The sequence below is a fragment of the Eubalaena glacialis genome, chromosome 12, assembly GCF_028564815.1.
Source record: "Eubalaena glacialis isolate mEubGla1 chromosome 12, mEubGla1.1.hap2.+ XY, whole genome shotgun sequence".
NCBI lineage: Eukaryota > Metazoa > Chordata > Mammalia > Artiodactyla > Balaenidae > Eubalaena > Eubalaena glacialis.
This window is the reverse complement of record NC_083727.1, coordinates 1,690,021-1,709,960: the sequence shown is the minus strand read 5'-3', so window position 1 is coordinate 1,709,960 and position 19,940 is coordinate 1,690,021. Positions and strand designations below refer to the sequence as shown.

The 19,940-nt window shown below is 60.0% G+C and overlaps 1 protein-coding gene across 1 annotated transcript; it reads right to left on the bottom strand.

Moving 5' to 3' along the window:
• Window positions 1–6,843: 6,843 nt before the first annotated feature.
• LOC133102647 (uncharacterized) lies at window positions 6,844–12,339 on the bottom strand. The gene is made up of 7 exons (XM_061207667.1): window positions 12,063–12,339; window positions 11,773–11,946; window positions 9,784–9,932; window positions 9,655–9,700; window positions 9,091–9,594; window positions 7,979–8,033; window positions 6,844–7,381 (listed from the first exon to the last, which is right to left on the bottom strand). Exons 1-7 carry the CDS (start codon window positions 12,337–12,339, stop codon window positions 6,901–6,903), a joined length of 1,686 nt encoding a protein of 561 aa, XP_061063650.1. The 3' UTR covers window positions 6,844–6,900.
• Window positions 12,340–19,940: the final 7,601 nt, after the last annotated feature.

Sequence of the window (19,940 nt, the reverse complement as noted above, 5' to 3'; positions counted from 1 at the left end):
ACCCGCGGGGAGGAGCAGTGCCAAAGGGCGGGGCCCCTGGAGCCCCCTGAATGCGGTTTCTGCTCCCACAGGCCGGCCGGCACCCCCATGTTTCCACTACAGGGTGAGCCTGGAAGGGTCCCGAGCTGTCCCCCTTTGAGAGGGACTCCAAGAGGCTTTTATTTGGCAAACACAGGAAGCTCCTCGAGGGGCAGCTGGGCAGGTCCTAGGGAATTCCGTTCCCGCTGTCCCTACGTCTGGCCCTATGGGGTTGGAAGGTGGGGAACACAATGGAGAGAAGGAAACCTCTTCCCGGCTCTATCTGCCTTTGATTCCCGCCCAGCTGTACGGGTCACACGTGAATCTGAAGAGGCTGCCGCCCTATCTTTTTCTCTCCAGGGTGAATGCAAAATTATTCTCTTCCGAGATGTGTGTGTCCTTTTTACTGCCAACTGAATGATTTTTAAAATGGCCAAAGAGCCTGAAAACAGATGCCATATCCCGTGATCCCCTGCACGTGCACCCTGGTTGCTCGATTCACTGGCCGAGATGTCCTGTGACCCACTGACGAGAGGTCCCTGGCGCTCCTGCTGTAAGGAGCAAACAGGGAGAACGTGAGGTGACCGGGCAGCTGCACAAAGCGTGGGCACACACACACACACACACACACACACACACACACACACACAGGAACCCCGAGGTGGTGGACGGAGGGACACGGAAGTGGGGCTTCTCCCGAGGAAGGTGCCAGGGACGGACGTCAGCCCCCGCTGGGCAGTCAATGATCCACAGCTGAGATGCTCTGCCCCAGGTTTGCTCCTCTGACCAGCACTGGGTGACGGTGCCTCACTTGTCTGTTCGGTGCTGGCCGTGTCGTAGGTGACAGTTGGCAAAGGAGCTCCAAACACCTCCAGTGACGAAAAGGAAAAGAAAGGCTGCTTCTTGTTGATAAATGCTCCACCTTGCATCACGTTTCAGGTATCAGGGCAGTGGGTGCACTTCCTGGAGAGGCTGCAGAGGGTCTGCACCAGGTGCCCCAGGGCCCCCTCCCACCAGCCAGTGACCCCTGTCCTCTGGCTTCTCAGGAAGGTGGGAGTGAAATAAACACACTTCAAACACTCGTGTCTTCAGCAAACATCATTCTCAATGGTGAAAAACCGAAAGCATTTCCTTTAAGATCAGGAGCAAGACAAGGTTGTCCACTCTCACCACCCTTATTCAACACAGTTTTGGAAGTCCCAGCCACAGCAATCAGAGAAGAAAAAGAAGTAAAAGGAATACAAATTGGAAAAGAAGAAGTAAAACTGTCACTGTTTGCAGATGACATGATACTATACATAGAGAATCCTAAAGATGCCACCAGAAAACGACTGGAGCTAATCGATGTATTTGGTAAAGTTGCAGGATACAAAATTAATGCACAGAAATCTCTTGCATTCCTATACACTAACAATGAAAGATCAGAAAGAGAAATTAAGGAAACAATCCCATTCACCATTGCAACAAAAAGAATAAAATACCTAGGAATAAACCTACCTAAGGAGGTAAAAGACCTATACTCAGAAAACTATAAGACACTGATGAAAGAAATCAAAGATGACACAAACAGATGGAGAGATATACCATGTTCTTGGATTGGAAGAATCAATATTGTGAAAATGACTATACTACCCAAAGCAATCTACAGATCCAATGCAATCCCTATCAAATTACCAATGGCATTTTTTACAGAACTAGAACAAAAAATCTTAAAATTTGTATGGAGACACAAAAGACCCCAAAGAGCCAAAGCAATCTTGAGGGAAAAAAACGGAGCTGGAGGAATCAGACTCCCTGACTTCAGACTACTACAAAGCTACAGTAATCAAGACAGTATGGTACTGGCACAGAAACAGAAATATAGATCAGTGGAACAGGATAGAAAGCCCAGAGATAAACCCACACACCTATGGTCAACTAATCTATAACAAAGGAGTCAAGGATATACAATGGAGAAAAGACAGTCTCTTCAATAAGTGGTGCTGGGAAAACTGTACAGCTACACGTAAAAGAATGACATTAGAACACTCCCTAACACCATACGTGAAAATAAACTCAAAATGGATTAAAGACCTAAATGTAAGACTGGACACTATAAAACTCTTAGAGGAAAACATAGGCAGAACTCTCTATGACATAAATCACAGCAAGATTTTTTTTGACCCACCTCCTAGAGTAATGGAAATAAAAACAAAAATAAACAAATGGGACCTAATGAAACTTAAAAGCTTTTGCACAGCAAAGGAAACTATAAACAAGACGAGAAGACAACCCTCAGAATGGGAGAAAATATTTGCTAACGAATCAACAGACAAAGGGTTAATCTCCAAAATATATAAACAGCTCATGCAGCTCAATATTAAAAAAACAAACAACCCAATCCAAAAATGGGCAGAAGACCTAAATAGACATTTCTCCAAAGAAGACGTGCAGATGGCCAAGAGGCACATGAAAAGCAGCTCAACATCACTAATTATTAGAGAAATGCAAATCAAAAACTACAATGAGGTATCACCTCACACCAGTTAGAATGGGCATCATCAGAAAATCTACAAACAACAAATGCTGGAGAGGGTGTGGAGAAAAGGGAACCCTCTTGCACTGTTGGTGGGAATGTAAATTGATACAGCCACTATGGAGAACAGTATGGAGGTTCCTTACAAAACTAAAAATAGAACTACCATATGACCCAGCAATCCCACTACTGGGCATATACCCTGAGAAAACCATACTTCAAAAAGACACATGCACCCCAATGTTCATGGCAGCTCTATTTACAATAGCCAGGTCATGGAAGCAACCTAAATGCCCATCGACAGACGAATGGATAAAGAAGATGTGGTACATATATAGAATGGAATATTACTCAGCCATAAAAAGGAACGAAATTGCGTCATTTGTAGAGACGTGGATGGAGCTAGAGGCTGTCATACAGAGTGAAGTAAGTCAGACAGAGAAAAACAAAAATTGTATATTAACGCATATATGTGGAACCTAGAAAAATGGTACAGATGATCCGGTTTGCAGGGCAGAAAGTGACAGAGATGTAGAGAACAAACGTATGGACACCAAGGGGGGAAAGCAGTGGGTTGATGGTGGTGGGATGAATTGGGAGATTGGGATTGACATGTATACACCAATAGGTATAAAATAGATAACTAATAAGAACCTGCTGTATTAAAAAAATAAAATGAAATTCAAAACAAAAAACCACTCACGTCTTCTGAGCTGGGTGGGTGCTCAGGTGGGAAGCGGCCACCTGCTGAGGGTCTGTGGTTCCGGGTCTGGGGGGAGGGCCACCCCTGCACTGGGCCCTCCTGAGGGCCGCTGCCCCGGGATCCCTTCTCTGTGCAGCCTGCCTTTCTCTGGATGATGGTCTTTGTCCTCTAGCATGAGATGGACCTGCCAAGAATGTTCTAGAAATGAAGCTTCTGAACCATAAGCCCATAAAGAACAGGTGTCACAAAACAACGCAGGAAAACCATTCAGCAATAGAAGGGAGCAGAGCACTGGTACGTGGACAAACGTCAAACAGTCACGCGACCCAAAGAGCACATCTTACATGATTCCATGGAATGTCCAGAAGGGGCAACATCCACAGAGGCAGGAAGCAGGTGCGCGACGCCTGGGGGGAGGAGCTGCACACGGCGTGGGGACGTGCCACAGCAGACGGTGGAGGCTGCACAGTCCTCAGTTTACCAAAACTCACTCAGTTGTTCACTGAAAATGAATGTATTTTACAGTATGTAAATCCTGCCTCAATAAGGCTACTAAAATACATGTTATAAAATAGCAGAAAACCACAAAAAGTCATCAATCGATGGCACGGAATGCAATGCAACCATGTGCCGGAAATGCCCCTTCCAGCAGGTGTGTGTGTGTGTGTGTGTGCACCGCGTGTGTGAGTGTGCACACGGGCGTGTGCGCGTGCGAGTGCCCTGACGACAGGCTCTCCTGCACCGTCAGTACCGCGTGTGGACCCTTCCCCGTGTGCCTCGCCTGCCCTTTACGGAGCCGGTCCTGATGGTCGCAATGGCCCATTTCAGGGACAGGGGCTCTGAGTTCAGGGGTCGGGCTGCTTAGTTAGCGGTCGGGGGAGGGGGCCCGCCTGCCTCCTGCCCCACAGCTACGCCCACGTGCGCTTTGCCCACTCCCTCTGGTGCGCCTCCGGCCTGACCCATCCCGCGTCCAGTGAAGAGCCCAGCCCAGCCCAGCCGCCCTGGGCCGTTCTCACACCGCTTCTTAAAGTGCTTCTTTTATTCTCGCCTTTCCTGAAAAGGCGGTTGGCCAGATGCAGCGTATTTTGCTCATTTTATCCGTAGGGAGCGTGAGGCACAGAGAAGCCAAGTGCTGTGCAGGGCCCCTGACTACAGCGTCTCTAAGACGCCCCCAGAGTCACGTGACAAGCGCTCATTCTCATGGACACGTCCAGGGTGACTCCCACACTCAGGAATGACAGACGTCAGCGTTTGGGGAAGCGCAGGGGTCTGACTGCCGCCGGGAGTTGCAGGTGGGTGCGGAGTGCTGGGGGGTCCCCGCTGAGGACCCCTCACAGCGCCAGCCTGGTGACGGAGACACTGGACGGGTCCCCCCGCGGGTGTCCAGGGCCCGGGTGCCTGTGGGGCTGAGAAGAGTCGGCCCAGAGGAGAGGCTAGGCGGCTGGAGCGCTGCCTGCTGCCCACGCGGGCGGGCCGTGCTGCGTCTGCCGCCCGCTCCATCTCTTGACCTCAATTAAAACCCAGGGCCCAAGAGCAGGGTGCGGGGCAGCGTGCAAGCCCATCGCCCGCCCCTTCGGTGCACCAGCTGCTTTTCCTCCAGTTGACCTCTGGCCAGAGTTCCAAAGCGACGCCCTGCAGGGAGTAGCTCCTGGCGAACTCCTCATTTCCCAACAGCAAGCGCTGGCACCCCCCCACCCTGCCACACAGTTGGAAGCAGGGCTCCTGGGCTCAGCTGCCACCCACAGGCCTCACACGGCACATCGCAGAGCGCCTCCGGGCCCTACTCTCAGGCTAAGATCCAGGGACACGATGGTGACAGACAAGGAAAGGAAAGGGGCCGAGGGACCGCGTTAGCGGACACAGTGGGACGAGGGCCGAGCCCACCACAGCTACAGGAGCACCAGGCCCCCGGCCCCTGGGGAGGGACCTCCCAGCACACACCGGAGACTGCTGCCCCCAGGCTGTGCTCCGATGTCCCTCTCACGCAACTCTCTAAAACCAAGCCACCCAGTAACTCGCCCTGGCACCGCAGCTCCTGCCCGGTTCCCCAGTCCAGCCGGGGAGCTGCTGTGAGCGAGGGGACCTGCTTCTGGGCTCACTCCCTGGGCCCTGATGCCAGTGCGACAAAGCTCCCGAGTCAACTGCCCATTTGTGGGACACTTGCGTTTCTAGTGTCCACGCAGCTCTCAGGAAGAGGGGGCACAAAAACGAGGACTTGGGGCAGAGAAGCGTATCTCAAGGATGTGTGCCTTTTGCGTGTGTTCTAACAGAACACACGCAATGGTTTCTATTTCAGAAAAATGAATCATAGCAAACAAAATTCTATGAAGTCAGAAAATTAGCCAACCTAGTTGAATAAGAAATTAAATAAATAAATTAACCCGAACAGTAAAGGCATCTGAGAAGCACGGCGGGAAGGACAGTGAAACCGTCAGATCATGGGAGGGGCTGCCCTGTCCCTGAGTCCCTGGGCACAGAGATGGATCTGGAAGAATCTGCTTAGCCATGGGAACACGTAGGGGCCGACCGTGTGGGGCGTGGACATGGCTGGGGCCCGTTTGGGTCCCGGAGTTCGGGGTCAGCAGGTCTGGACGCCCATACTAGGATGGGGGCTGGCAGCAGGAAGTCCGCCGGCGCCCGGCCCCCAGGGGGACACACTGGGGGGCAGCAGAGTGAAACACCTCTTTTCCGTGAAACCCGAGCCCTTCCCAGTCTTTAATATAAATCAACTCGTGTTACGTGTGACACTTTATTTTCAAGACTCCCCAAGCCAAGGTCTCCCACACTTGCCCTGAAGCCTTGTGGAGGGCATGAGGGCAGGGGGTGCCCGGGAACCTTCCCCCCCAAGCAGCAGGTGAGAAGGGGGCCAGCCGGCAGCCCCAGAAAGGACTATGGTGGCTGGTGAGGTCAGCTGGCTCACGTGTTCAGTTAGCCTTGGCAAGATTTGAAGGAAACTTCTATTTCAGGTCCCTGCTTCTTCCCCCGGGAAACAGCCTGTCCCAGGACCACCAGCCCCTACGGACATCAGATTAAAACAAGCCCGTCACACTGCAGCTGCCACCATCACCGGGCCCGGAATGGAGCTGAGTAGGAAATATCGGAGCGACGCGTGTAGCAAAGATTCCATAAATCTGCACCCGGGGCTGGGCCGCACGCTGCGTTTGTGCTTCACGAGTGTGAAAACCTCATAACCCCTGGATTAAGAAAGCCCAAGGGAGCAAACGCTCACAACATGCCCCTGAACGCGCTGCCCCTTCCCGTCGGTTGCAGGAGGACAAAGCCCGTAGGAAGGGGGAGCGTGGGTGGAGGTGTGGGTGGTGCCCCGCATCAGCAAGGCCCCCCCGAAACAGACTGCGCTTGTCCCAGCCCCAAGAACCCATCCACGCCCCCCGCCCCCAGGAAACGCTCCCCCCCCCACAGGAGCCACCCCCTCCCTCTGCGTCAGTCCCAGCTCGAGTCACGAGTCACTGTGCCCTTTAGATCAGGACAGCGCACAGCCCTGCAGAAACAAAGCAGCCTCCGGGGCCCCAGCTCTGCAAGGCAGAGGGACACAGGGTCTCGAAGCTGAGAGGCAGCCCCTGGGGCCAGAGCCTCGTTTCTCCCCGTCTGAGGGGGAGCAGGGCCCCTGCGACGAGGTGGTGCCCACCACAAGGTCGAGGCGAGCTCACTCCTGCCAAGGGCTTGAGTCCACGGAAAGAAGGAGGTGCGAGCAGCCCCATGAGATTACACCTCCGCGGCGCCCACCTCCGTCACAGGGCTGACTTGGGGGACGGTCACCCTCCAGCAGAGACCACGGCCACGCGCTTATCACGCGCAGGCGGGGCTGCAGAGCCGCCTCTGATCTTAGGGGGCTGGATGCTAGGGCTGGGAGTGAGGCCACAGCTAAGGTCCCACTGGGCAGGGGGCTGGGGACGGGGCCCTGTCCTCCCAGGACCGACGCACACACGGCTGTGGTCAGCGGGTGCCTGTGAATGAACGCAGGAAAACCCGCGTGTCGGGGAAAGCCTGTGGGGTCCAGGGGGCCGGCAGGTGTGGGCTCCGAGGCTGGGCGGGGTGCTGAGGAAGCTGATGTGAGGCGGAGGCAGGAAGCCTGTCCTGGAGGACGCTTGTCATTTGCAGTGACTCCAGCGAAGGTTTCGAGTCTTCTGTAGAGAACAAGGGACGGGTGGCCTGGCCCTAAAGACCATGACAACGGGGTGTGGGAAATGCAGGGGGGCTGCAGCTGCTCCAGCAAACCTGCTCCGTGACCTTCCATGGCTCCCAGCCGCCCAGCGCCCCTCCACCTCCAGACACCACCTCCCCAGAACAGCGTATCACTCGAAGTCTCCACCTGGCGGGGTGGATGGGGGTAACTTTGAACATCAGGTAGAATGTAAAGGTCACATCAGTCAAGAAAGGAGGGCTCCCTGCCGTTCGGGGTGAACCTCGCCCCCAGCCGGGGCCGCAGTCCTGGATGCAGCCCGTCCCGGCGTGCTCACTGTGCCCTCCTGCCATCCTCCCCAAACCCCCACCTCCTGCTCAGGCCCCGGCCGCAGCCCCACCCCCAGTCTTCCTGCAGCTGCCTCGTACCTCCCCTCCCCCCCCCAAGCTGGGACTGTGTTATTTCAGGGGAGCGGGTGCTGGGGGGACTGCCCGTGCCAGCATCCCTGGTCACGGTCCCCTGAGCCGCCCTGGAGCACATCCCCAGCCCCATTTTCCATCCCACCCCTGCATTCCCACCACTGATTTGGGTCTCAGCTCACCTCTCACTGTGAGAGCTGCTTCCCAGAGCGCTGGATACGCACACCAGCGGGGCTCCTGCCAGGAAACAAGGCGGGGAACCCTAAGCTCAACCCCTCTGAGGCACAGAACGGGAGAGCTGGGGGCCGGCGCGGGGGGAGAGGTCCTGAGGCCCTCAGTTACTTTCCCTCTAATGTCAGCTCTCCTCAGGTCACGTCACTTAAAGGGGTGAAGCAAGACACTGTCCTCGTACCCCCTCCATTTTGGTAGGGTCTCCCCTGTGGATGGTGGCCCCGTCACCCTCTGGGGCCCTCCACCCCTCCTGCACAGGGCTTTAAATTGTGCACCCAGAGCACAGACTTGGAAATTCGGAACGGGGCAGGGAGCGTGGGTCACAAACAGACAGAGGGTGTTGGCGGTGGACAGAATTTGGTGTTTGCAGAAACCGCCCCCGCCGCCGCAGGACGGCAGGGCTGGGGTGTCCCTGGGGAGAGCTGGCTCTGAGTCACGCTGATGGGCCCCCTCATCCTATGACAAGCTGGGGGCAAGGACATCCTTGTTCCCATTGCAGGGGTGAGAGCACTGAGGCTGGAGGAGCCGGGTGCTTGTCCAAAGGCTGCAGCTGTTACTTGGTGGGGCAAACGGGGGCTGTTCCAGCTGCCACCCTCCTGTCGCTGTCACCAGCTCCGTGAGGACGGCAGAGGACCCCTGGGGTCGCCCTGCATCCACCCTCAGTCTTGCTCTGGGGCGGCCCAGGATGGGAGGAGGGAGTGCAGGAAAGGACAGGACTCAGCCAGTTACTGCAGCTGGGCAGAGGCCCGGGCCCCACCCCCAGCTCCCATTTCCCCCTTCTGCCCAGAGAGCAGCTTCTTAGATCTCCCTCCCTGCCAGCCTCCTCTCTGTGCTGAACTTGCCATGACTGTGAACTTAGGAATTAGAGCCCCCCTGCCCCCGGCAGGCCCAGAAGAACGAAGTTAGCTGTGCACAGGCGGCAGTTGGCCCGACCGTGTGGCGCAGAGGACAGGGCTTTGGGGAGCAGCTTAGCAGCCACGCTCGCAGCCCCGGCCAGCGGACGGCCGTGCACACGGCTCAGCTGCAGGAGCTCCTGCCGGCGACCCCGTCTAGCAAAGCTTACCACTTCCAAACTGTGAGTGATCCAAACCACGGTGCCTGTGATGTATTTGTCTGCTGCTGGGTGACTCGTTTCCGCCCCTCGAGGCCTGCCTGCCAGCTCTGCTGGGTAAGCGCCTGCCCTCGCTGGGAGCCCACGCTGCCCCACTGCTCTGACGCACAGGGACACTGGAGCTGCAGCTCAGCAGAAAATACGCTTTGGAAAGTACAGTGGATTTTGGCAAAAGGCTGTCCAGGTGCCAGGGCCACACGCTGGGGCTGTCTCCCCTGGGAGGCCGCGCGGGGCAGGGAAGGTGCTGACACCGGCGCCAGGCTGCGGGTTCCACCCTGGACTGGCCACCGGCAGCGGGGTGACGTGGGGAGGGGTCCCCAAGTCCCCGCGCCTCCGCAGATCCTGTGCTAAGCGACCTGGTGGGCGCGGGGCAGCAGAGCGAGGTGGGGACGGCCCATCCCACGCGGAAGGGGTGTGCAGCTGACACTCGCCGTGGACGGCGAAAGGAAAGCAGACCTGTTCAGTGTGTTTTATTGCTGCTTTTGAATCCTCTACACACGGGGCAGCGCGTCTCACCTGCGCTGGCGAGACCCGCCCAAGGCCTCTGAGGGTCCCGTGCGGGCTGCGGAGACCCAAACGCAGACCCGGCCACAGCGGCCCTGATCATCTGAAAGCAGGACTCTGCCCTGAAACAAGCGTGAGGACCTCGGCAAAGACGGAAGGTTGCAGGACACACAGTGCCGGCCGGGTGGAGCGGGGCAAGTCACCCCCATGCTTGGCGGGATCCATCCCTTCCTTTATCTGGGAGGCGTCTGCTGAGCCCACAGACGAGCTGCCAGGTGCCGCCCGAGTCCCTGGGAAACAAAACAGCCTCTCAGCCACGGCGCTCCGGCCCTGCTGCCCTCTGCTCTGGACAGCAGGCTTGGGAGCGGCCTGGTTTCTTGCTTCTCCCACCCCAAGTCCAGAGCGTAGCAAATCCTCACGGTTTTATCATCAAACCACCCCAGCACCTTCCGGCCACGCCCCCCCCCCTCCACTGCCTGGTCCACACCCCTCTCATCTTTAGCCTGGACTACCGCAGGGGCTCCCAAAGTCTCCTCTCTCAGCCCCCAGCCCTGCGCTCTTAACATCTCGGCCCCAAATTCTTGCTAAAACACTGGGCAGATCACGCACTCCAGCTCAAAGCCCGAGAACGGCGCATACCTCCCACCAAGGAGAGACCGGAGTCCTGAAAGTTACCTCGGCCTTCAAGCCCCTGGATCTTTGCGTGTGTCCCCTTCAGAATTCAAGGCCGTGGCCATCACACGCCCCCCTCCTTGAGAACTCAAGGTCATGGCCATCCGGTCATCCCACATACCCCCCTTTCTCCTGGCCTGAAGAGAAGCCCTGTCAATGGCGGTGGACCAGTGCACTTGGTATTACACTTGGCCATGACCAACCCTAAGCAGAAATGTCACTGTAGACTTTGACAAGGATCCTTCCAAGTTTATAGGTCTGTTTGACTTTTACAGGGTGGCTCAGATTTCCTGGACCAACCCCAAGGGTTCCACCTGCTCGAGGTCACAGCAGTGCCCAAGAAATGTAAACCAAGATGGACTCAGAGTCTTTTCTCAGAACCTCCAATGGGTTCTCAGGTCTGGAGAAGCACACCGGGGCATTCAGAGGCCAAAAGGTCTTTGGAAGTCTTTGGAGATGCTGTTAATGGCACGTGTTGGGAGTGGAATTCACGTAATCTGGACCCTCCCTCATGATGAGACTCTCGGAACAGCCACCTAAAGTGTGGCTCTTCCAGCACTTTCTGCTTCTTCACTTAGGAAGCTGAGTTCTGGGGCTGGGGGATCCAACAGATGAGCTCCTTTTGTTGGCGGCTGGAGTGAAACGAGGGTGTTGTCTCAAGTGTCATGTGCCATGACCCCAGTGCCCCTCGTTCAGTGTAAGAGGCGTGTGTGCTCTACAGACGCGTGTCCTCACCAGCCACTTGCCGGCAGGGGACCTTGGCGAGCTAGCTAACTCCTCCCAGTCAGGAGCCCTTGAATCCCCTCCCTGCTCAGCAAAGCCTGACCTTCGCCTGTCACCTCCTCCTGCCCCTTCTCAGCAAGGTTCCACCTCCGGGGAGCCTGGCTGAGACCTTACATGTGCACTTTCATATTTTCTTTAAATATAATGCATTTTACATTTCACTTCTGTATCTTATATTTACACTTTAAACTTTTCCAAATGCTTTTATATACACCATCCCATAAGACAAAAAGGCTCACCTTACTTCCATTTTACAGTTGGAGGAAACTGAGGTCCAAAAGGGACAAGAGAAGCGCCCAGGAACAGAACCAATCACTGAGACCAGAACCGAGATACCCGGCCAGTGCTGCGTTCACCCTGCCTCCACAGGGATAGCAAGGCCAGGGGCCTCCCCGCCCGGATGCCCGGGCAGGTCCTCCGTGTGTTCTGAGGGGCCTTGGCTCGTTCTGGACCAGAGAAGTCCTGGGTGCAGACCTCCCCGAGGTGCACAAAGGGGCAGAGCCTCCCCAGCCCCTGCAGCAGGAAGTGAGGCGTCCTGCAATTCCAGAGAGAATTAACACGACTACTCTAGTGAAAGGGGAGGGTGGCTGCTTTTTCTCGACTTAACGTTATGAATTTACAAACCAGGGGTGGAAACTGATAGACGGGGTACTGAGTAGCAAGAAAACCGCAGACCGAGCTCCCGCACGCCTGCAGCACGCCAGGCACACGGCACAGCGACGCCCGCGTCAGCCCCTCCCTGCCGGATGATGCCCGGAGGGACCCTTCCGCGAGGCAGCGGCGCCCCCTGCTGAGAGCTGAGGGCCAGCTCTGAGGGGCGCTGGGACTGCAGCGCCGATCTGTCGACGGCTGAGAAATGGAACGAAAGCCTGAGCTGGGCTTTCTAGCTGCTGGGAGCCCACAGCTAGGAAAGCACGGTACTGAGGAAAGGCTGAGCCTCAGGCCAGACCGGCCCAAGCTCCCACCGACTTCGGGCCCCTTCCCCTGGCCGCCAGGACACTGGGCCCGTGCAGGCAGGCTGGCCACAGACGGGGCGCCCAGCCCGCCGGGCTCGCGGCTCCGACGCCCGGCTCTTCTGTTCGTCCTCCCTCTGCTGAGGGTGTGCGGGTCCTGACACGTGTCATCTGGAGCCTCAGAGCACCCAGCACCCGGCCCCTGCAGCAGCCCCGGCCCAGCGGAGAAGCCGCGCCTGGTGCCTGCTTTCGGGAGACCAGGGAAGAGCCACGGCGGGAGCCTCTGCATAGCGAGCGTCTTCAAAGACGTTATTGATCCAAGTTGCTGTTAATGGCAAAGAATCAAGAACGATTTCAAATACACACCAACTTCAAACCAACAGCATCAAACCAACAGTTACAGTTTGAAACACACACCATTATTCATGAAACGGCGCTGGTTTAAGGGCAAAGCCGTGGTGGGCGGGAAATGGCCGGTGTGGTGACCAGATATCCGAAGCCAACAGCCCGATCCTATTTCCCAGGGCGCAGGAATGGTTTTTCCAAACCCTGGGTATTTTCCGAGGGCGCTCCATGTCCGGGCGGGACACAGACACCCACCCCAGAGCCCGGTCTCAGGGTCCAGCACCAATAAGCGTCCTCTCTTTCCAGAACCCGAAGGAAGAATCCCGATGGCAAACCCCCTCGAAGCTGAGAGAGAGCCACTCAGACCTAAGGTGCATCTGGGTGAGGGACGCTTGCTCTGGGGGAAGAGGCGCCCTGAGAGGAGGAAAGGGAGGCCTCAGGGTGGCAGAGCGTCCGGGGGGCCGGGGGAGCACCCCTATCAGGGACCAGTTTATCTGGTTCACTAATCACCTGGCAAGACTCTGGGAGAGGCGCAGATGCTGGGAAGATGGACAGATGCCCGAGTGGGGGGCTCCAGCACCGAGATGAGTGGGCGTCCACTCCGCCGGTGGGGCCTCATGTGCCCCGAGGACGTGCCCAGGCCGCACGGGGCAGGCCTGATGCTGTGCGGACCCCGGGCGGCGGGGGGCGTGCCCTGGTGGGTGCGGGGAGTGGTTGCCGCCTGCGAGCTTCCCAGACCTTACCGAGCAACACCTGGCAGACCTTCCTCAGGTGACGGGAGCAGGGAGGGGGAGGGGCTGCTCTCGCCTGCGGCCCTGATCCTGCTGCGGGCGAGCGCTGCCCAATGCTCCCTCTGCCTGGCGGGTGAGTACTGGGCTCCCGCGCCCAGGACACAGAGGTCCCCAGACGGGGGAGGGTCCAGGGCCCAACCCCACGGAGCAGTGACCTGAGGCCCGCCGCGGGGGACACCTCCTGGGGAAGCAGAGCCTTCCTACACGGGGGGCCCGAAGGGTCTCCACCACCTTTCATCTTGCACCCAGCACGTGGCCTGCGAGGTCGCTGGGAGGGGTTCGGCAAGCGGCCTGGTGCCCCCGCCCCGAGTCCCAGCCCCTGCCTGCCGGCCCCCAGGGCTGTGCCGGCTCGTGGACCACGGCCTCGGAGGAACACGTTTCACCTGTGATCGGGGTCACACACGCGTGTCGGCCCGGAGGAAGCGCGAGGCCTCCAGCGGACGCCCCACGGTGGAGGCGGCCATCGAGAGAACGTGACCACCGGCTGACCACCAGCCGGACCCGGACTATCCATACCCCTGTCCTCGGACGCAGGCTCTGCCGCCGGTTCCCGCAGGAGCGGCAGTGTCAGAGATGCGGCTGAGGCCCTCTGGAGGTGAACTCAGCCGGACCATCAGGGCCTCTGTGTGAACTTGAGACTCTGGTGGGCGGGGTGCCCGAGACGGGCGTCGCACCCAAGTCCCTGCTTAGTAAACTTGCACCTGCCGCCCGGGTGTCTGCCTCTTTCCTGGTCTCTCCTGCCCTCCACGTACAGAGCCAGCTTCAAATGCCACCCGGGAAACTCCCGAGGCTGCGACCCAACCAAGGGCAAAGCGGGGTCGGTGGGTGAGCGCTGCTCCCTGAAATCGCTGTTCCCGCGTTGGGAGCGTGCGCTGGGGCTCGGGGGAAGCCTTTACTTATCGGGGTCCCAGTCACGAATGTTCGCTGGCCGCTCCTGAGACCCCAGGGCCCCAGCACCCAAAAGGGGCCCACCGACCCGGGCCCAGCCTAGAGGACCATGCGTGGCCTTGTGGCTGCCCGGCCCTCGTGTGTCCACCTGGCTGGGCCACGTGCCCGGTGTCCACTGCTGCTCGCAGGGAGTCTTTGGGTGAAGTCATGGTTTAAACAGCTGACCTTAAGTAAAGCAGATGAGCTCCGCAGTGTGGGAGGGCCGCATGCAAGCCATCCAAGGCCTTGAGGAAAGACTGAGGTCCCTGGAGGAGGAGGCCCTTCTCCTCCAGACGGCCTTCGACCCGAGTTGCAGCGTCCGCTCTTCCTGGGCCTTCAGCCCTGCTGCCCGCCCCGCCCTGTGGATTTCAGACCTGGCAGCCACGCAGTCACGATCCAGCTCCTCAAAATACAGCTCTCTCCCTGTCTCCCCCATTGGTTCTACAAAATACAGCTCTCTCCCTGTCCCCCCCATTGGTTCTACAAAATACAGCTCTCTGCCTGTCTCCCCCATTGGTTCTACAAAATACAGCTCTCTCCCTGTCCCCCCCATTGGTCCTACAAAATACAGCTCTCTCCCTGTCTCCCCCATTGGTTCTGCTTCCCCGGAGAGCCCCGACTAAACCCCCCATATTCGACACCCACTCTATTTATCTAAACCCACATTCCTGCATCCTGGTGATGCCCAGTGGAACACACGCAGGCAGGTGGAGGGCTCCTGCACAGCCCTCTGCCCTCCTCCCTTCCAGAGCACCCCGCCTGCCGGGTCCACGGGAGCAGACCCGTCCCACCTCCCGTCGGCTCTGTGCCACGCGCTGGCGTTCCCCTCCTTTCTCCTCCCACCAGCCCTGCCACCGGCCAGGGGCCTCCTGCTGAACTCCCACCAGCCTGGTCTGTGCCGCCCACGTGTCCCACTTGGGCCTACAAAGTGGCCTGCTCCCCCTGCCACCCCGCCCTCCTTCCCTCTCCTCACAGCTGCCCAGACATCTGAAAGCGGGGCGGGGGGGGGGGATGCGCCCGCTGCCCGCCCAGGGCAAGTCCTCCAAAGGCCCCCACTGCCCCTCAGGGCCTCTCCCCCTGACTTGGCGCAGCCGGCCTCCGTCGTCCTCCCCTTCCCCCTCTCCTGCCCAGCCCCTCGCCGTCTCCGCGTCCAGAATTCTATGGGGACTTCCCACCACGGCCCGCACGGGCTCCCCACCTCAGGGTCCCGCCCACCTTGGGGCCCTCACCTCTGCGCTGTCCCGAGTACCGTTCCCTCCGCCTGGGATGCGCTACCTCAGGCCAAGGCCCCTTCCCACCATCCACTGGCCTCTGGCCGCCAGCCACCCTGGCACCGACCCTGTATCTCCCCGGGCACGTGGACTCCTGTGTGCCAGACCTCTGTGCCGCCCGTGTCCTCGGGCTGGTCTCTCGGTGCTGCGCCCTACACTTCCGAGGGCAGGTCTGCGCCCGGCTGCTTCGCTGCCCCTGGGCCCAGCTGCCCGGTGCGCACGCACGAGAACCCCAGGGCCACGTCCCTCTCTTGGGAGCAGAGAACAAGCTGCAGTGTCACCCGTGGCTTCCTCTACAAGAGCAGAGGCAGGTCCGCTCAGCCCTGCGTCCTGGCAGGGGCTCGACTCGTGGCACAGGGCATGCACCTGTGAAGATCCCCTCCAAGAAAGGACTGACTTTCACCCGCCCCCCCAGACTTTTCTCCCTGTCGGGTGGGGCTGGGAGGGAGGCGCCGACAGGGGGTCTTGGCCGTGGCCTCAGGGGATGAGGAGGAAACGGCCAAGGGCAGGGTCCGCTGGGCAGCCAGGTGCACACGCAGGCACCGCGGCCTCAGGGCTCATCCTGCAGGCGCTCGGCCTCCCTCCTGTGTTTGCCCTGCTGTCAGGATCACGCTCTCGGTGTCCTTACGGTGGGATTTGGGGCCCTGGGGCCCACGGGCACCCTGTAAACCTCTCTGCTTCCTGCTCCATTATGTTATCGAGTGAAGTAACTGGAATAACGACCCCCTTGGTGATGACAGCTTAAGGTCAGCATCACAGTCAGGCCCGTGTGTGCAGGTGGTGCCCCGGGAACCAGCGGCCGCCCAGACCCGTCCAGAGGGGCCGCTGGCCATTGCCACCAGGGGTCCCTCCACGGGTGCCTAGAGAAGGGAGCCTCAGGTGCTGGGCCCTGTCGTGCTCTGTAGACAGGACAGGGAGCATGGTCACGCAGGCCGCGTCTGGGCTTGTGTGGGGAGCAGATGGCGGGGTCCCTGGAGCGATGACACTGGTGTCCGGCGTGCAGCCCCCTTTCCTCACCCCCGTCCACACGTCTGTGTCATGACGGCCACAGTCGCTCTCGCACTTGCTCACTGAGCCGCCTCCCTGACTGATCCACGTCTCAGCCTGGCAGCTCCACCAGCCTCCCGCTGGGCTTCCCAGCAGGGGCGCGGGGGGGTGTGGACTGCAGGGTGAGAGGTGCCCAGCCCAGGGGTGCAGGGACTGGGGAAGGGGCCCAGCCCAGGGGTGCAGGGCCTGGGGAAGGGGGACCCAGCCCAGGGGTGCCGGACTGGGAGGGGGGTTGAGTCCAGGGGTGCAGGGACTGGGGGAGGGGGCCGAGCCCAGTGGTGCAGGGACTGGGAGGGGGGCCGAGCCCAGGGGTGCAGGGACTGGGGGAGGGGGCCGAGCCCAGGAGTGCAGGGACTGGGGGAGGGGGCCGAGCCCAGGGGTGCGGGACTGGGGAGGGGACTGAGCCCAGGGGTGTGGGACTGGGGAGGGGGCCGAGCCCAGGGGTGCAGGGAGATGCAAGGTTCCCGTAGTCAGAGACGTTCCCACCCTGCTGGCACCCACCCTCAGCCGCGCCCAGGTGCCTGGGTCACACTGTGTGTCCTAAGGATGGGGGAGAACGAGGATCAGGTGACCCCGACGCTCTCCTGAGTGACAGCCACCCTGAGACAACAGGTGTCATCTGAGAACATCCCAGGCCCGCAGTCCTGCCACGGCAGAGACCTGGCCGGCTCCTCAAAATCCAGTCATTTCGAAGACAAGGCACAGTTCTTGTCAAGTACAAAGTACCCGGTCTTTGCGTCACGGACACTTCAAACTTTAAGGAAGCCAGCGATTCTGTGTAGGCAAGTCTTGTACTTTTCCAAACCAACCACCTTCCTAAAAAGGCTGAGGCCTCGAAACAAACGGGCCAGGAGTCAAGAAGCAGCTCTGCTTGCCCTGAGCACAGGGCGCATCTGTGCAGTGTCAGCCACCTCTGCCAGGGGGGCCTAAGAAGATGCACAAACAGCCCGCCTGGCGGGATCAGGTGGGCGAGACGGGAAACCCGCAGGCCTGCACCTCGTCAACACGGCTGGCTGGCGTGCAGCCCACCCTTCTCGAGAGTAAAATGGCGCAGCGACGGCTGGCTGATTAAAGCTCCTGGGAAGTTATTGCTTCTAGAAGAGAGGAAATGGAGGCCCTCTGCAGGCCCCTGTTAGGAGGAGGGCAGGGTGCCCCAAACAGTCCCCGTGGGGCAGACCAGTCCTGGCTAAACTGAGGCTGGGGTGAGGTGACAGGTGACCAGGCCCTGCCCTCTGAGTAGCCGGCAGGCCACCCACCCCTGCCATGTCCTGCTGAAAAGCATGTTGAGGTTCTAGTGGGCCTGTCTTCCTGGTCTTGGGAGGCCTAGGATTTCCTGAGGTTCAAGTTCACATCTCTCGTTCACTGCAGGGACTGGTCCGTGCCAGACCAGAGTCCGGGAGAATCAGCACCTGATGACAGCTGCTCCTGGAAAAGCCACTCTTCACTTGGGGGCCACAGGGCCCTGCCACGCACACAGCCCCGCACGTCCCACCTACAGCCCCACCATCGGGGCGTGGACCTCAACATACCCACCAGCCATCCAGCTCGTGCCCAGAGGCCAGGAAGGGGCTGCCACAAAATGCCCACCTGGGCCCACAAGGCCACCACTTTAATAACCTAACCCAGGTCAGCAGGTGGCTGGGGCCTCTGTGCCCTCGTGTCACCACATCCTGGTCACCAGAAGATCCTTTAAAGTCCAAGGGGAATGAACTGGACACAACTATGTTACATGGGGGGTGACTTATAGAGCCTCCTCGCGTCTACCAAGCAGCTGGCCCTGCACACCCCGGCCCCCCAGGTAAGAACAGCCACGGGGTCTGGGCTGGGCCTTCCTCCCCACTTCCTTGTGTCTGCCTACCTCTGCTGGGATGACAGGCTGCACCCGCCCCTGCCCCGCTGTAATTGGGTGGGTGGGCGCGGGACGCAAGTCCCTTTTTGTCTTCAGTCACGTTCATCCATACTTGATGGAGGCAGGGGGCCGAGGTTCCACAGAAAAGTGGGGACAGGAGTGTTTCAGGGCCAAGTGGCCAGCAGCCCCCTTCCCGATGGAAAGGCCCAGCTCCCCGCCAGCAGCATCCTAGAAAAGTCCACTCACCTTCCAAGGAAACTCGAAAGGTGGAAGAAGACACGCTCACCCACTGACCCCAAGCCGCCCCCTGCGCCCCAGCGCTCGCCGCAGCCCCTCCCCCGCAGCCCCTCCCCACTCCGCAACCACTTTCTGCTCCAGCCTTCCTTTCTGGGGAGGAAGAAGAGAGGGGCTGTGGCCACGCTGCTGAACCAGGGAACGCCCTCAACTCGGCGATTCACAGCTAATGTCATTTTGTTGCCTTGCGTCAGTGCCACCGACACCCCACACACAAATCACCCAGAACAGCCCGACCTGTAACCTGGGAAGTTCCAGTCCCCCTGGGAACCCATACCCTGCAGGCAGGCAGGTACCCCTCACCTGGGTGTCTCCCTCTCGGTGCTTTTGCCGGCGGTGCCGAACCGGGAAGCTCTTCCCCGAACCTCAGACGCCCCTCCTCCAGGTCAGCCTCAGTCAACGTTCAGAGTCGAGCCCTCTCCAGAGGAGCTCAGAAAGCCCACGTTTCAGGCCGCACCTGGATGGAGAGTGGCGGGGGCGGGATAAAGGAGGCCGCGCCGCCAACGCGGACCAGCGCCGCCGCCCCGGACTGAGTCGGGAGCACCGGGCCACCGCGGGGTGTGGGTGTGGCGGTGATGGGGCTGCGGGGGAGGGGCTGGAGAAGCCGCGGAAGGAGTGGAGGGCGGGGGGGCCGGAGGGGACCGGGGAGGCCGGGGGGGTCGGGGGAGCCGGGGGCTCCCTCTAGAAGGGCTGCGCGCCGGACCGCTCCGCGCAGAGCCTGGGCCCGGACCAGGTCTCTAAGTAAGAAGCCGCCCAGGGGCGATAGCAGGCCCGGGGGAGGGTCCTGACCTTCGCCTCTGGGTGGGACCTAGAGGCGTAAACCAGGAAAGGCGACGGCGGTGAGGTGACAGCCGTCGGGTCCGGTGCCCGCGACCCCCGGGACCCCCGGCCGGGGCCGGGGTCGCAGGAAGGGGGTGCCCCCCGCCGCGGAGACTGACACGCTCACCTGCGGGGATCAAAGTCGGGGTCCAGACAGGGCTCACGGTTCCGGGTCCGGGTTGGGGTCTGGGTGGGCGGCGGGGTCCGTATCGGGGTCAGGGTTTGGGTTCGGGTTCGGGTCCGGGTCGGGGTGAGGGTCCGGGTCTGGGTCAGGGTCCGGGTCTGGCCCCGGGTCCGGCTCCGGGTCGGGGTCGGGGTCCGGATCCGGGTCGGGCTGAGGGTCTGGGCGAGGGTCCAGGTCGGGGTCCCGGGGCGGCGGAGTGAACGTGGCCGTAGCTCGGTTGCGGTCAGGCTGGAACCCGCGGGGGCGGCGGTTGGGGGCGATCCCCAGGGGGAGGTGCCCGGGCTCGGGATTGGCCGGCGCCCCAGCCACTGCCCGCTTCCTCCCGCCCCCGCCCCGCCTTCTCCCCCTTTCTCCCAGCCCCTC